The 17976-nt window shown below is 42.9% G+C and overlaps 1 protein-coding gene across 1 annotated transcript; it reads right to left on the reverse strand.

The window, feature by feature from the left end:
• Positions 1-7228: 7228 nt before the first annotated feature.
• On the reverse strand, positions 7229-16340 carry crfb16 (cytokine receptor family member B16). Its single transcript, XM_080907049.1, has 8 exons — positions 16207-16340; positions 16001-16128; positions 13133-13259; positions 10916-11106; positions 10497-10621; positions 9972-10119; positions 9136-9290; positions 7229-8850 (listed from the first exon to the last, which is right to left on the reverse strand). Exons 2-8 carry the CDS (start codon positions 16050-16052, stop codon positions 8722-8724), a joined length of 927 nt encoding a protein of 308 aa, XP_080763175.1. The 5' UTR covers positions 16053-16128; positions 16207-16340; the 3' UTR covers positions 7229-8721.
• Positions 16341-17976: the final 1636 nt, after the last annotated feature.

Below are 17976 nucleotides of genomic sequence, written 5' to 3' on the forward strand. Positions count from 1 at the left end.
TGCAGCTCGCATTCTAACCAAAACCAGCAAGTTTGCCCACATTACTCCTGTCCTTGCCGATCTGCACTGGTTGCCTGTCAAATATCGTATTCAATTTAAAATTTTGTTGTTTACTTTTAAAATTACTAACAACACTGCACCCAGCTACCTTAAGGACCTTTTAAACCCTTATGCTCCTGCTAGGGCTCTAAGGTCATCGTCACAGTTACTGCTGGCTCAGCCCAGATCTCGACTTAAGACTAGAGGTGATCGATCGTTTGCTCTTGTTGCACCTGTGCTGTGGAACAATCTCCCGATTGGCATCCGGGCATCTGATTCTATTCATTCTTTTAAATCACAGCTTAAAACATATCTTTTTAAACTTGCCTTCTCCACCTTTTAATTGCTGGTTTGTTTGTTTGTTTGTTTGGTTGCTGTGACCTATTGACCTCTTGTATTAATTCCCTCCTATCTTTCTATTGGTGTCTTTTATTATGGTGGTACAGCTTTTATCTTGCTATTACCCATGTGCTGTAGTCATTCTTATTGGTAGCTTTTATCTATGAACATAACTCGTTATTTTTTATTTATCCGTTATCAATGTTTGAACCTTTTATTGTTTTATGTAAAGCACTTTGGTATGCCCAAGGCTTTTAAATGTGCTCTATAAATAAAGATTGTTGTTGTTGTTGTTGGTAGACAAACAGAAGAAGACGGCCGTAGTGATCGATGTAGCGGTTCCGAATGACAGCAATATCAGGAAGAAGGAACACGAGAAGCTGGAGAAATACCAAGGGCTCAGAGAAGAGCTCGAGAGGATGTGGAGGGTGAAGGTAACGGTGGTCCCCGTGGTAATCGGAGCACTAGGTGCGGTGACTCCAAAGCTAGGTGAGTGGCTCCAGCAGATCCCGGGAATAACATCGGAGATCTCTGTCCAGAAGAGCGCAGTCCTGGGAACAGCTAAGATACTGCGCAGGACCCTCAAGCTCCCAGGCCTCTGGTAGAGGACCCGAGCTTGAAGGATAAACCGCCCGCAGGGGCGTGCTGGGTGTTTTTTTTTTTATATATATATGTGTGTGTGTGTGTGTGTGTGTCTTTTGTTTTATGTTTGTTTCATTTAGATATATTCATTTTAATTTATGAAAACATTTAATATTTATAATATTATTTGTACTAAGTATCCAAACATTGGTGTCCCTTTGTCATTTTTAATCTAATCATTGTATTCTAGATGGTGTTGGCAGTGTTTTGTGTAGAGCTAAAAGGTAAAGTTATTTATATCAAATTTGACAGACAATGAATGAAGTTGGTGTATTTACAGATTCTGTCACAGGCTGGGTCTCCGACCCAGCACTCTGAGTTTTCTTTGTATTTTTTGATATGTTATTAGTTTGTGTTATTTCCTATTTGCCTTTAGTTTAGGCAGTTATTGTTCCTGGGTTTTCTATGTTTTGGGGTTTTCTATTTATTTCATCACGTATTAGGTCTGTTAAGTTGTGTTGTCATTTCCTGTTTTATTCTGACAATGTCATGTGTTCTTTGTTCATTGTATTTAGCTTTCCTCTCCTGGTCCTGTCATTAGGTTTATGTCTGTCAGCTGTTTTCCCCCATGTGTCGCCACTTCCCCGGATCACCTCATGTCTGTATTTAAGCCTTTTGTTTTCTTCATGCCATTGTCAGTTCGTCTGTTTATCTCACCAGAGTTACAGTCATAGTCATAGTCATAGCCTGTTTATTTTCCACCTCAGTCATAGTTATAGTTTTTGGTCTTAGTACCTTTAGTGTTTTGTTTTTTAGTGTTTTGCCTGTTTGCTTTGGTCTCTTGGTTCATTTCCTGCCGTCATCGCAATAAAGGTTCACTTTTCTGTTAATCATTACTATTCCTCGTCATCATCTGCTTTTGGGTCCTGTTTCCGCACACATCGGCGCACCCCGCCGTGACAGAACGAACTGACCAGTATGGACCCAGCGGACATCTGTGAGGATTTTTGGGAGTTCAACACTCAGGTGACCATTCTCCGCGGACAGTGGATTTGCTACTCCGCGTGCAGACAGGAGAATGAGAAGGAGTCAACCAGAGTTCAGCTAAAACAGATTTTGTCTGCATATCCTGTTTACGCGGCGGGATTGTCGGAGGATGTGCAGGATTTTGTTCGCACAGTTTTTCCACCGCAGCAGCATCAAAACCGCGAACAGGAATCACCGCCGCTGCCTTGCGAGCCTGAGACGGTTCGTGTCGGTTCGCTGAGATTCGCCGCAGCGTCACCACCTCTCAGCTCACCAGTTTCCACGCCCTCATCACAGTCTCGCCATACTCCTGTCACAGTTCAGCGCGAGGAAGCGCCGCACACCATAGACTTGGACGACGACGAGCGCCAGTCTATATTCTGCGCTCTCTTGGAGGAGGAGCTCCGGTGGAAGCCGTGGCTCATTCCGGAGCACGAGCACTCTTTCCGGGGAACTCGACTGGCTCTCGGGGGACCTCGGAGTTACCAGGGACTTCCACCCATCGCTCCGCCGTCTTCCACTCCTAAGAAAAAGCGGCGTGCGCGCCACTGACGCTCCGTATCACAAACGCAAGTGAGTGATTACATTTTGGCTCCTCATGTTTTCTCTCAGGAAGTTGTTGAAATTGACACTACTTTTCCGGTTAATGAGCCCGGCTATACAGAGACTGTTTGCCCTGGAAAAGCTAGCCATCAGGCTCAGCTAAGCTGCTGTGGGACTGCTATCCAGGCCGGTTTGGAGCCGGAGACGGAGGTACAGCTGGTGCAGCCAATTTCAGTGTCAGCCGGAGGGCCCGGGGAGCCCGTCCGGCCTCATGTTTCGTCTGCTGGAGGTTCAGGAGAACCCAGCCAGCTTCATGCTTCATTTGCTGGAGGTTCAGGAGAACCCAGCCAGCTTCATGCTTCGTCTGCTGGAGGTTCAGGAGAATCCAGCCAGCCTCATGTTTCGTCTGCTGGAGGTTCAGAAGAATCCAGCCAGCTTCAGGCTTCGTTTGCTGGAGGTTCAGGAGAATCCAGCCAGCTTCATGCTTCGTCTGCTGAAGGTTCAGGAGAACCACACCAGCCTCATGCCTCGTCAGCTGGAGGGCCCGGGGAGCCCATCCAGCCTCATGCCTCGTCAGCTGGAGGGCCCGAGGAGCCCATCCAGCCTCATGCCTCGTCAGCTGGAGAGCCCGAGGAGCCCATCCAGCCTCATGCCTCGTCAGCTGGAGGGCCCGAGGAGCCCATCCAGCCTCATGCCACGTCAGCTGGGGGTTCAGGAGAACCGCACCAGCCTCATGCCACGTCAGCTGGCGGGCCCGAGGAGCCCGTTCAGCCTCATGCTTCGTCAGCTGGAGGGCCTGAGGAGCCCGTCTGGCCACCTTCTGCTTCACCACCTGTGGCTGCAGCGCCACCTCCTGCGGCTCCCGTGCCGCCGCCTGCAGGACCACCACCTGCTGCGCTACTGCTTGCTGCTTCTACGCCTCAGCCTGAGGACGACGCCTCACCTGGTTCTGCCACACCTCAGTCTGAGAACTCATACAAACTCATTTCACCCACTATAGACTGTGTGTTGCTGCAACTTGAAAAGCAACCTGCCTCGTCAGCTGGAGGGCCCGAGGAGCCCGTCCACCCTCATGCCTCGTCAGCTGGAGGGTCCGAGGGGACCGTTCAGCCGCCATCTGCGGCCGCCTCGTCATCGGCTGGTCCAGCTTCAGCCTGTGCCTCGCCAGGCCCAGCCTCATCAGAGCCTTCAGCCTCGCCAGGCCCAGCCTCATCAGAGCCTTCAGCCTCGCCAGGCCAGGCCTCATCAGAGCCTTCAGCCTCGCCTGGTCCGGCCTCGTCAGAGTCTTCAGCCTCGCCTGGTCCAGCCTCGTCAGAGTCTTCAGCCTCGCCTGGTCCGGCCTCGTCAGAGTCTTCAGCCTCGTCTGGTCCGGCTTCGTCAGAGTCTTCAGCCTCGTCTGGTCCAGCCTCGTCAGAGTCTTCAGCCTCGCCTGGTCCAGCCTCGTCAGAGTCTTCAGCCTCGTCGGGTCCGGCCTCAGAGTCTTCAGCCTCGTCGGGTCCGGCCTCTGCCTGTGCTTCTGCTACGCCTGGTCCGGCCTCTGCCTGTTCTTCTGCTACGCCTGGTCCGGCCTCAGCCTGTGCTTCTGTTACGCCTGGTCCGGCCTCAGCCTCTGCTTCAGCGTCACCTGGTCCTGTGCCCTCCAAGCCTCGGCCGGTACGCCTGACACTTGGGCGCCGCCGCCGCCTTCCGCACGGCCGGCCCCCTGAACTGTTTCCGCCCCGTCGCCTTCCGCACGGCCGGCCCCCTGAACTGTTTCCGCCCCGTCGCCTTCCGCACGGCCGGCCCCCTGAACTGTTTCCACGTCACCGCCGTCGAGGTCGGCCCCCTGAACCGTTTCCGTGTCGCCGCCGTTGCCGTCCGCACGGACGGCCCCCTGATCACATGAACTATGGCTTTCTGGACCGTCACCCCCCGGGCCGGCCCCCTGAGGAGTCATGAACTGTTCCCTGCGCTCCTGTGATTTTGATGGACATTTTGGTTTTTTTTGGCCTTGTTTCTGGCCCTCCGTCCTGGACCCCCACCGCCCGCCCTTGGTGGGTTGTTTTTGGTTTTGTTTTTCGAGGTTTTGGGGCGTCTGGAATCCGCCCTTAAGGGGGGGGGCTCTGTCACAGGCTGGGTCTCCGACCCAGCACTCTGAGTTTTCTTTGTATTTTTTGATATGTTATTAGTTTGTGTTATTTCCTATTTGCCTTTAGTTTAGGCAGTTATTGTTCCTGGGTTTTCTATGTTTTGGGGTTTTCTATTTATTTCATCACGTATTAGGTCTGTTAAGTTGTGTTGTCATTTCCTGTTTTATTCTGACAATGTCATGTGTTCTTTGTTCATTGTATTTAGCTTTCCTCTCCTGGTCCTGTCATTAGGTTTATGTCTGTCAGCTGTTTTCCCCCATGTGTCGCCACTTCCCCGGATCACCTCATGTCTGTATTTAAGCCTTTTGTTTTCTTCATGCCATTGTCAGTTCGTCTGTTTATCTCACCAGAGTTACAGTCATAGTCATAGTCATAGCCTGTTTATTTTCCACCTCAGTCATAGTTATAGTTTTTGGTCTTAGTACCTTTAGTGTTTTGTTTCTTAGTGTTTTGCCAGCTTAGTGTTTTGTTTCTTAGTGTTTTGCCTGTTTGCTTTGGTCTCTTGGTTCATTTCAAATCAAATCAAATCAAATCACTTTTTATTGTCACATCACATGTGCAGGCACACTGGCACAGCACATGCGAGTGAAATTCTTGTGTGCGAGCCCCACAAGCAACAGAGATGTGCAAACACAACAACACAAACGAGCAAAATACATCGCAATAAAGGTTCACTTTTCTGTTAATCATTACTATTCCTCGTCATCATCTGCTTTTGGGTCCTGTTTCCGCACACATCGGCGCACCCCGCCGTGACAGATTCTTCAAGATTTTAGCAGCTTCACAACAAAACCATCGACAAGTTAAAAATTAAGCAAATATTAAGGTTTATTTGCTTTTCTAATTTCACTTTGTTTTTTCTTTTTTTCATACACTTTCAAACAGAAGTCAACATCAGCAAGACACAACAGCGTTTGGGTTCAACTGGAGGATTACAAACAGCCAGCAGAGGTTTGTTTTAACTCATCCATCTCTCTAGCTTTTTTGTTTTTACTTTAAGTATCATGGAAATGAATTATTAGTCTGTTTCAGGTATGTATATTTTAAGATGGCAAATTAAAGGTGTGAACATGTGAAGTTACTTACTATGTTTTGATATCCAGCTAAACCTCAGGGTTGAGTTCGTACTTGAAACCTGTTTCCTGCTGCCCACCCATTTTGCAGTTTCTGCACAGATAGTTTGCATTTTCCTCAAATTTGAATAATTTGAATACTGCAAATCTGTGTGTGTGTGTGTGTGTGTTTGTGTGTGTGTAATTTACCACCACACACAGCTGAGATCAAAGTGTGTGTGCATCTACAAGTAATCTCAGCAGAAACAAATAGATATCCACTACCAGTCAACAGTTTGAATCAGAATCAGAATACTTTATTAATCCCGAAGGAAATTAGGGTTACAGCAGGCAGCACGCTAATGGCGCATGCACACTTACAAAGGAACCTTCTGACCAACTTTACAAAAACATAGGGAGACATGTCACACTCAAAATCTCCAGTGTTAAATTAACACTGGAGAGTGTCTATATGGGTCCACACCTCTGAGTGTTAAATACAACACTGTTGAGTGTTAAATTAACACTTTTGACAGTGTTATATGTTTAAAAGTAACCTAGTCAGTTTTGAAGATTAACAATGGCTAACACTGAGCGGTGCTGATTTTCTAACACTGGAAAATAACTCAAAATGTTAGAAATATTCCAGTGTTAGAAAATCAGCATTCTTGTAATAGCCTGCTGAATGATGGTGACATCATTAAATAATAAACTTTGATAAACTTGAGAGCACATAAGCTGCTGTCTGTCGTGATCCTTCATTGCACAGATTGGCATCTCACTCACTCTGTACTGCAGTCAGTGTAGAAAAGATGGTAACTCGAGTTATAAACAGGTGACAAACAGTCACTGTTAATATTTTGGTTTCTGTCCTAGTATTTCTACTTCTCAGGTTTTGTGTTTTGAGCTCTTTCTGTTCTGCGTCTCTGTGTTCCCTCCCTGTTGCCATGTCTGATAGTGTTCAGCTCGTGTCTGTGCATACCTGTTGCATTGTGTGTACACCACGTGTAAGTAAAGCTCACTCATTGCACATAAGCCAGTGCCTGCATTTGGGTCTCTCTCTCTCCACTTCACTTCAATAATTCAATTTTCACAAATTTACGACAAAGCAAAACTATAAATACTCATCTTCTAGAGTGTTTCCAATGATAATACCTGACATGGGCTATTGCCCTGCTGTAAGTTTCCTCATAGGTTATACAGTGCAATAATGAAGCTCTCTGAAGACGCTTCTCACAATCTAATTTCTTTTTTTCCTAAAACAGTAAATATTATCATGGCCTTAACAAAAATGTGTCATATCCACACATCCATCCAATTCAGACTGCAGGGAGGCTAAAACCCATCACAACTCCAGTACGGCAAAAACAAGAGGCGCAGAACACAGAACACCTAGTAAAAAGATTTAAAGGCTGATAATCCACAAACACGTTTATTCAATGAATTTACCTCATTGAATATATATATATATATATATATATATATATATATATATATATATATATATATATAAAAAAAACACATCAACATTGCAATGACAACATATATATGTACATATACACATAGCTCTACAGCAGGATTTAAGACTAAAGCAGTCAAACTATATGCCTCACATTACATACACATGCACGGACCACAATAAGTACACTGAGCTCATTACTCGGTCCAGAGTAGATCAACGTTCAACATTTGTTTAAAATCATCTCTGTCACATTGGTTGTTTACTCGACAGCACGCTCTAAGTGTGGTATAGAGTTTCTCCTAAAGGCAGAAAGTCTGGAGCACAGAAACTGAGTGTGACCTCTCTGATACAGGTTTTCTCTGACTGAGGTTTCAGGTTTTGTTGAGCCAGCAAATACCACGAAAGCCTGACAATGTTGACCTGACTTCATGGCTCACCCTTCAGGTCTAAGGTTACAGAAAATAAACAATGCTCATCTGTAAGTGTTTAGCTGTAACCCAACAATATCTGCTCCGTCACAGCAAGCTTATTTCAAAAACATGACACACTGCATGTGCTTTAATTATAACTTCATCCTAACAGCACATTTTCAGCAGTGATGTGACAGCATCTCGTACACATCGCTGCAGTTTAATTATACACGTTAACAAAGGCGACATTAACGTAAAGCACCAGCTAGAAATCAACACATGTAGTTTCACTCTAAAAGAACTAAAGAGGTAGCACTGTAAGATAACAAGAACAGAGTCTGGCATCAGAGTGTTTTAAATACAGATTTGTAAAGCTTGTTCTAAAATGAGCATTAACAACTCTTAGTACCAAAATATTAAGAAGCTGATGAAGTCAGTCCGAGCTCCTACTGCAGGTCTGATGGTTTGTTTAATTTGTAGGCAGCATGTTGCTCACAACTTTTGAACTGAATTTTACAGACTGACACGCGTAGTGAATCCTGTGGTTGGTCTGCTGGACTGATGGCTTTGTAAGAAGCTCATACTGGTTCAATTCAAACAGAATGTAATCTTTAATTTTGGTAAATATATTTTCTTGAGTAATATACTTAAATGTACTCGGTGAAAATATGCCTGTATCCCTGCTTCATTCATTACTGCTTCATTTCACAATCAAAGTGTGATGGTTCATTTGCTTAACAGTTTCACAATCAGCAGTTACACAGTAATACTTAAAATGTCTCTTCATTTCCCAAGTTTTTTTCCCCCTACATCTTTGTTTACTACCACTGTGGATCTGCTTGAATCTTGAATAAATCCTGACCTCCTTCTGTGGGCTTCGTAGCGCTTTAAAAGTCACACAAATACCCAGTTTTTTCTTCTGAAGAGAAGTCAACAGGGAATGTAGACACTTGTCAGCTTTGTCGGGGCTCACAGGGGCTTCTTGTTCCACCTCCAACTCTGATCAGTGGGTCATAAATGGACCATTCAAATGTTGCGTGCTGCTCCGTGTGACCCTCCAACAGCTATACTGCAGGACTGTAGCACGACGTTACTTCCTTGTTGTCCTGCTGTAGATTCTCAGTGAGTTTCAGCTTGGTTTAGTCTTCCTGATGGGTTATCAGTGCAGCATCAGTCTGTGATGAGGTTTGATTTGGCTCCATCACCATCTGGTCACAAAGCTCCTTCTCCTGAGGGCTCATTGGGATTTGAATGTCCCAATTACCTCTCTGTAGAAAAACAGACCAAGATATGGAAAACTTCACTAAACAGTAGATCATTTTACTTCACACTGAACCTCAAACTTAGTCAGTACGTGCAGTAACACTCTTTACTATGTGTATTTATGATTTAGGTGTCAGATATTCGGTAGAAACAATAATTATGAGTGTATCACCAGCAGGGTGCGCTAAAGTACTGCTGCTGTTAGGTTTGCTGATATAAATTGTGACCTCCTGGTTCAGATATTTTACACCACAGGTATTCTGTCTGTGTAGATGAGAGGTAGCACTGACCAGAGACTGTGGCAGAGGCTCTTTATGGAAATGTGTTTTACAGGTTTCTGGACGACAGTGAACGATGGACCAGAATAAAACAAACAGGAGTCCCGCCATGATGATGACCGTCACCGTCAGGGTGGTCGGCGTCTTCCAGGCAGGAGCATCTGGATCTGCAGATGAGTCGGGAGTCAAAACCTCAGTGAGCATGAGCGCTCTTTTAGTTCACTGCATACATGCTGGCTTTAAAAAATGTCTGTTCAATGATCAGAATTAGATTCAGACCTTTTAGTTCTTTAGGTTCTTTCTGGATTTTATTGTTTTTTCTCTGCGTCTAATGTTCACATTTTCTTGATGTTCAGATATTTTTTAATTGAACATTTAATTATTTTGAATAATTGATGAGGAAACAAGGACCACTGTTTCCAAAACTAAGAAAAGCCTCATCTGGACAACGAGGAAGGTTCCATATTTTAATTTAATTATAAGCACAAATCTTGATGTTTCTGTGAAGTAAAGACTTTATAGGCAGATCATGTGGAATAAGAGAATGGGTTTGATGGTGAAGATCTTTTTCTAAAATTGTGAATGTTTTTTTTTTATTTGGATTTCTTTTGGGAAAGGGAAGACTTTTATTAAATGCTTTTTTGCAAAGTGATGAAGGTTTTAACTTCAATGAACTACCAGGTATTATGAAAAGAGAAACATCTCTGAAACTAAGAAAATATTTTATGAAATACATTTTAAATTAGAAGGATATTTAAGCATGACCTACAGATTTTATTGTAATTTAGAAACATGTTCAAAGTTAAAACATTTTAGGAAAGTAAGTGTGTGTGTGTTTACGCCTGTACCTATGATGGACACACACTGGGTGTCAGTGCTGTTGCTGCGAAACCCTGAGTTCAGCACAGTCTGCGCTGTGACACAGTACACTGCTCCCTCCTGCAGGGCGGCGATGTGCAGCACCTCTTCCTCAGCAGGCATCGAGTACACGACAGCCTAAAAGAGATCAAAATAACGAAAATGTGAGTTTTTTTTTTATTTTAAACAATGAAACAAAGAATACAGCAAATGCATAAAAAACAAAGCTTAAACTGTGTCATTAAATTAAGTCAGAAAGGAGGAGACACGAAAAAAGAAACAGTGTAAGAAAAGGGGACAAAAAGCAAGAGTGTGGGGAGAAAACATGAAAACGTGAGAATAAAGGTGGATTAAAAGAAATGGAAGGACAGGCGGAAAGAAAAAAGAAAACAGAAACAAGGAAAGGAATCACAATCTCAACGAAAATAAATAATCAAGGAAAAGAAAAGAAAGGAGCAAACGCAAGAATGAAAACATGAACTAGAAATAAAGAGAAAAGGAGATCAGATAACGACCTGCAGCTTTTCGCCTTTTTTCCAAACGGTCACATCGACGGTTGACGTCAGAGGAAGAGTCTCAAACGACACCTGGATGGCGTCGCCTGCTGACATCACTGTCATCTTTGGTACCGACAGCTTGGCTGCACACAGGAATCACTCTTTATTATTTCTATTAGAAAATGTTTTTTCTTGGCCAGGTTCACAGGATCACGTGGGCTCTTCAAAGTCTCACATATTTAAAAATTCAAAAATTCAAATGGACTTTTCTGCACATTTACTCTCTATCAGATATTTTAAAACCAAGGCCTCTTTCTTTCCTTTAGTGCCTGACTTTTCTCTTCCTGCCTGACGATACGTCTCAGCTGAAGACAAACATCCATAAACACACCGAACATCAGCCGTAAAACAGCCGTAGCTGTCAGCTCTTGTCTTACTTTGTCTCCTATTGAAGGGAGGTCTGAGTTTGGTCCAGGCGGAGCGCTGCGAGCCGCAATGCGCTCTGACCCGGATGTTGTAGTCAGAGTCTGATCCCAGGTCAGAGGTCAGGTCACAGTGACTGAGCGTGATCCGCTGGCACCCTGGAGCCTCCATCCACCTGCCGTTCTGATGCTCCAGCTCAAACTCTCTGCGGACGTCGAGCACAGAAAGAGTTTTAGTTTTCTTTTAGATATTTCTTGGGAACAGAACAGAGACTCTAAAAGTTCATATAACAAATTTCGATTCATATAACGATTTCTTCATCCAGCACTTTTTGGTTCATTTAGTCATATTAGTGACCAGCTGTTGCATTTCAATCCAATTATCCCCGTTTTTAATGTCCATATTTTGTTAATCTACCTCTGTTGTATACAGTGCTTTGAGTAGAAAGCGATATAAGAATCAGTCCATTTACCATCTTTAGATGCTAAACATGATGCCAACTGTGTGAGCTCATTGTCTCCTGTGGTTGAACTTTCTTCCTCTTTCTGAGAAGCTACAGTGAGGTAATAATAGATTCTTCTCAAGAAAACTATGATGCTGGAGCTGAGGAGGAACGTAGGTCTGAACAAATACAACCAATAAACTCTCTGCAGTGTAACAGCTTCTTTGAGTGTCACTGTTTATAAATCTGTCTTTCCTGCCTCAGTGATTCCCCTCCTGCTACTCGCTGGGTAATTTTGATAAAGCTGTTTTTATTAGCTTCATTTAAAGGAGCTTGAAACTATTCACATTTAATCCTTTTAAAATACACCTCTGCACGACTCCACCTCCTCCACCACGCACGCAGCAGTCCTCATTGCATTTGTTGTTTATTGCACATCACTGAAGATTTAGCACAGCAATGACTCAGGATTCAGTCAGAGTCAACCTGTTAGGTGGCATTTATGACATTTATCAGAGGATCAGAGGTGTGGCTGAGCCTGTCTATCGTTAGGTTTTGGTGTGAGCTCATAAAGCTTTTACATCAGGATGATTTTTGTCTTTAAATATTTATAATAAAAAGCAGAGGAATAATTAAGTTTATGGTTGTAAAACTTTATAAACATCATTGCATCTGCATGCATCTGTGTGCTTTCACTGTTGGGGTGCATACACCCATACCCGAGCCTTACACCCATAGCCAGGTCTTACACTGCTGCTACGCCTCCAAAGCAGAAAAAGAGGGTGGAACCACAGGTGAGAGTTTTTCGAACAGGTCTTATGATCTCACTGTTAGTGATTTGTTGGAAGTTATTTACTCGTTAATTTAAAGGTGGTTTTTAGACGTCTCTCTTGTGTTGCAGTGATAAAAGACACTGAAATTCTCTCAGTTATGAAACTGTTACTGACTGAACAGCTGTAATCTTTGTGGCTTACACTCAGGTGACTTAGAACAAACTGAGGCTGTAATAACTAGAATAAAGCACTAAGCAAAAACACTTCCGTCCAGCTATGAACACAGACGTACCTGCTGATCATTCTTTGCTCCTGTTGTTTTAGGTCACATGGTTAGAATTACATCAAGAACAATGTCTCCCTGTCAGGATCACTTAGTTTTAGCTGTCGTTGTATACAAATACAAACATGCAATAAACCCTGTTGGTCATTTCTGTGTTTGTCAGTCTGCAGCAAAGACACGAGAGTCGGTGCTGTTTGTTTGTCGGCTCTCAGTCTCAACACTGACGTCGTTGTTCTAGTCCAGTCTTCTTGCTCGCCTTTATGTTCAATCAGCCTCTACTCTGCGTAGTTTAAATCTGTGCTCTCAGTCCCGCTTTTAGGCCTTCATTCATTCAACCTACCTCCTCTCCATCTCCACCTCACAGACACCTCAGTCAGAGCTCCATCCAAGCCTCAGTCTTCATCTTCACCACCACCTGCATCTACACTCTGCGGCGTCCTGTCCTAAATCCTCTCACCGTGGAATTCTGACTGCCGTGATGTCTCATCGGAGTCTAATCCCCAAACTCTGCCTCAATAAACCATGTTTCAATTCTTCAAAGTGATCTCTCTGTATTGAGCTACAGGATGAGGTCGACTTTGAGCTCCAAACTGTTCTTACTAAAATTCATATTTTTAAAAGTCATCATCAGTTTGTTTTGTGTATGACTTTTTAATATGGATCATTCAATATGGATGTTCTGTTGGGGACTAGTGTAAGCAAATATTTGATCAGCATTTTTTACAATACTTACCCCTGATACTGGACAGAGTACAGAAGTGTAGTGTTGCATGAAGCCTGCAGGGGGGGCCACCTCAGCATGTGTCTCATGTCGACAGACTCCATGAAAACACTGCCAGGAGCCGGTAGCGTCCAAACATCTGCAGGCACAGTAAAATGTCAGATCAAATGTTATTAATCAGGTATCATAAAAAATTTAATATTAAGTCAAATTTAATATGAGCAGAACACGTCCTGATATCCTCTGGTGACATATGACTAATCAAAACATCAGATGGATATTAAAAAAGGAAATTGAAGCTCCAGCTGCAGACACGTATAAACCCAATCTAATCTAATACTGTTTGCCTGCATCTCATCGTTACACACACTGATTTATTAGTCAGAAGGTTCACTTTGTGTTTTGCACTTGTGTTTCCAGTTTTCTGATTGGTTTCATTTAGTTTGGGAAAAAGATATCCGGCCTTAACCATGTGCCTCAAAACATACTGCACAGAAAAATGCGATAACTTGATGCTAAAGCCCAGCATGAGTCATAACTTGCTGAACGTCCATATTCGCTGCATTGCTGCACTGACTGTGCTCAAGCTGTCGGTGTTTCCTTCTTACTGGTAGTTACTATTGCCACTGACCTCCCACTGCAACAAGTTAAACTGCAGTCACTAAACCATCTTTTGGCACCAAATGGTATTATAGTAAAACCGACTCCAGTTCAGCTGCAGCATAACAAATAGAGGTTTTTGACATTAAGACATAATATTTGTTCTTCATTTTGGAAAATGTATCTATTTTTAAATGCATTCATTATAAATTGTTATCATTAAGTAAAGTTTCAAAAAGCCCAAAATAATAAAGAAAAGCCCCCAAAGTTCATAAATGTCATGCATGTCAGTTTTTACTTCACTTGGCTTGCTGAGCCCAGGTGAGAGTAGTGCACAGCTCTACACGGGTATAACAGGGATAGTAATGATCAGTACTTTGAGGAGCATCCATGAATTCTGAGCAAAGCACACTCGTCTCGGCTTTGCTTGCATGTACGTGACAGAGCGACTGTCTGCATTGGCTCCACAGACGTCAGGATGAGGGGAAATAAGGCAGGTTGGTCTTTTCAAAGCGGGGTTCAGTGAAGAAATGGAGAAAAGGAAACTCGATCATTTTCATTTATGGTCAAATTAACTGTATTATTAGTTGGTAGATGTGATGAAAACAACATTAAAAAATAACTATTGTAAAAGTTACACTTATTCAAAAGGCTTGAATTAATATTTTTAAGATCTACTGGATGTCAGACTGGATACTGATGAAGCTGATGATCCTCCTTCAGTGACTGTGGCGTGCAAGAATCGAGTGTCTGATTGGGCAATACAAGAGTCCACTTACACTGTAAGATCTGCAGTGGACTTTCTTGTGTAGGTGTACTTTTGTATTACTGACGTATTTTCTATTTTCCAAATTTTTTAGGGGGGAGGAAACGAATATGGGCTGTAATTATTTAATAACTCATAAATCTGAGTAATTTTGTGGTGGCTTAGGCTGACGTGCGTGTGACACTGCTGCTCGCTGTTTACATGACTGAACCTGGATCCGTCTGCTGTGTTTGCCCTGTTGACGCCTTTAGGTGCATTTTTAACGCAATTATCAGATTCTTCATCTGTGATAGATTTTACTAGAAGACCTCCAATAATTTTTGATGTTTAGTATTTATTTATATGACTAATCATACTCATCTGTACTCATACAATTTATGCATACAGTCGTTTAGTTCTTTATGAATAAAGATGATGATGATGATGATGATGATGATGATGATGATGCTCTCTATAGCTTTAACTGCTCACTTGGCTTTCACTCAACAAACATGAGATAACACAGATTCCTTCAGTCATGTTGTGCCGAGACATCACCGGTGCAGCCGAGCTTGTTCATCTACAACAGCTCAACTAATTAAAATGTAACAATAAAAGGCATTAAGCTATGACTTTCCATTACACTCAATGAAAGCTTCTTTAAAACATTTCAGGGCTATTATAACATAATGCAATGTTACGCTCACAGCAGCTTCAACATTATCAGATAATGTCAGAAGTCCGGAGAGTTTTCCGTTCAGTTTTATTCTGCCACATATTAAATTTAATAAAATAAAATAAAGAAAAAAACAGACATAAGTAGTCGTAGTTAAAAGTTTGTGCAGCGTAAATAAGTTACTGTTTATTATTCGAGCTGGCAGCTATAAGAATCACACAAACTCCTGCTTCATGTGTGTGTGTGGAGCGCACACCATAACTGCTTCTGCACCTTCACGGGGTTCACAGGGAGGTCACAGAGACACGACTGACCTCCGCTGGTAATTACTTCTTATTCTACAGATTTAAAAATATATTACGTTGTGTTAATACAGATAAGAATAGACACATTTATAAGCAAGTGAAAGCATTTCCAGCTGAAACATGAAGTTGACATATCCATTAATAACTTAGTAATTATGATGCTGTTATCACAACAATGTGTGTGTGTTTGCACACAGACTACTATAACTTTAGAACCTAAGTGGTATATGGTTTTTAACCTTTTAATGTTTTAATGTTTTCTACAACAGTTTTATAAATTACAATTTTTTAATCAAGTATCCAGATTTGTGTGTGTGTGTGTGTGTGTGTGTGTGTGTGTGTGTGTGTGTGTGTGTGTGTGTGTGGACTCTCCATAAACCATCCCATTCAAAAAGAAATCCTGGTAAAGCAGCAGCCAGACTCCCTCCTGGAGGATTTTCCAGCCTGTTAGTTGATCTTGTGTGAACAGCGCCTAATGCTGCAGAGCCTTCATGTGATTGTGTGTTGGGCTCAGACAGAAATCAGGTCTCTGTGTCAGCTGAATGTAAACTCACCATTTGTGAAATTCAGCAGGGTCATCATCAGCAGCAGGAGACTGACAGTCATGACTGCAGCACTTATCTCCAGACCAGAGGGAGAAATGAGCCCGTCGGTTCCTTCATAGCCAAATCTGAGCAGGTACCTGCACACAGGCGGATCGTTAATATGAGATTAAAAATCCAGATCTCTGTCAAAATAACCCAGATCCTTCTGTGCTCACTCAGGTCTTGAAGACAATTAGAAGATCACAGTGAAATCACAGGTTTCAGTTCGTCTATCGTCTTTCTGCCAAACTCCTCTTTCAAACTCGTAAGAAGCGTCTTTCGTCTCTCTGTAACTCGGCTCTTCTCTGACCTGCAGAGAGGAGCTAGTGTGTCTGGATGCTGAGGGTGTATTTGGGGCAGGAGATCCGGTCTGACCTGTTATGATTTCCCTCAAGGCGCACAGCTGTCAACAGTAAATTACTGGCTTAACTCATAACACGGCTGTTGAGCTTCTGTAACACAAACAAAGATCATCAACGCTGTTTGTTATCAGTATTAACACGGTCAGTACATAGTGCTGCTTGTCCAGTGCAAACAAGTGTCTGATTGACACACCAGCCGGTTTCTGAGATCAGATTTTAAATGTACATCATGATCTTATTTTCTGTTCAGTCCACATAGTGAGTAAGCAGATAAGCAGCCCTGACACCAGCATTTTAGAAATGAATGGTTCCTTTAAGTAACATCCTCAGATAGAATCTGGGCTAAAGTGCCAAAGATAACAAGCACTTGTTTTCATCTTCAGCAGAGGGAATCCTAATCTCTCCTGGAATACATTTTATCCACTCGTTCACTTCATCCAGATGCTGTGTCACCTCAGCGTCTGGTGGTGTGCAGAGGGGGACACACTAAAAAAATGTGAGTTAATTTCTGTCATAAAATTTCAGGAGTTATGGCCAAAATGCAAGATGACAAGGCTGAAGTCCGGCCAATAAAAAGCAAGCCTGAGCATGAATCCAAAGCAGAGACCAAAAACGCAAAAAGATAAAAATGCAAAGAGACACATGCAGGGAGTCAAACAAGCAGAAGACAACACAACACAATCAAAGAACACAGCCAAACTGAAGCCTTTAAATACACACAGGAGCTAATGAGGGATAGTGGCAACACAACGGTGGCGACAAAGGGCCAAGTAGGTCTGGATATCTCTGGAAATGCTGTACTTTGATTTACTCGAGGTATCATTGTCTAATATTCAAATCTGTGTGACAAATATGAACCAAGTAAAAGCTGTGTACATGAAAAACTACTCAACCCCCCCAAAACAAGACCTCCAGCAGCACCAGGCTCAGGGAGGGGCGGCCATCTGCTGCAACTGGTTGGGGGAGAGGGGAGGAAGGCGGGACAAAAGACATGCTGCAGTAGAAAGCCAGAGATGAATAATAACTACTGATTGAATGCAGAGAGGTGTACAACCACATGATGAGTGAGGAAAGGTGACTGAAGAAGAAACAAATGCTGAAGCCAAAGCAAAAAGCAAAAAGCACAAATGAAGATGCTTCACAGCCCTGCAGGGTTTTAAAGAAGACATCTGCAATATTTACACAGCTGCTCATCTTGTTCTTTCAGAGCCAAAACATTTGCTCACAGAATCGTCTGTTTGGATTTGGTGACTGCAGCTTAGAGCTCGGATAACTTAAAACAAAGAACTGGATGAACAGCACCACCCACAGGCAGGAAGGAGCAAAAGCACTGCAAATGTAGGTCACGAGTCATACGAGCTTTGTTTTATTGTCGAGTGATCATATTTCTAAATCACACCAATTTAATTTTCTTCAAAGGCCTTTTAAAAAAAAATAATATGGTGACTTTGTTGTGACTTATTCATTCTTTTCAAAATACCGTTATAAGTGTTTAAAACTACTAATTAATGATTAATGATTAAGGCTGAATGTACAGTCGGGCGCTCCTCTCATACATTCATTTTAATAACTGTCCCGTGGTTG

This window comes from Rhamphochromis sp. 'chilingali', assembly GCF_963969265.1.
Source record: "Rhamphochromis sp. 'chilingali' genome assembly, chromosome: 16".
In the NCBI taxonomy this organism is placed as follows: domain Eukaryota; kingdom Metazoa; phylum Chordata; class Actinopteri; order Cichliformes; family Cichlidae; genus Rhamphochromis; species Rhamphochromis sp. 'chilingali'.

Coding starts and splice junctions, on each gene's coding strand:
- crfb16 (XM_080907049.1), bottom strand. CDS start 16,052: ATGACTGTCAGTCTCCTGCTGCTGATGATGACCCTGCTGAATTTCACA. Junction 10,120..10,496: donor AAAAAGGCGAAAAGCTGCAG/GTCGTTATCTGA, acceptor GATCTCTTTTAG/GCTGTCGTGTACTCGATGCC. Junction 9,291..9,971: donor CCAGTGTGTGTCCATCATAG/GTACAGGCGTAA, acceptor ACTCATCTGCAG/ATCCAGATGCTCCTGCCTGG.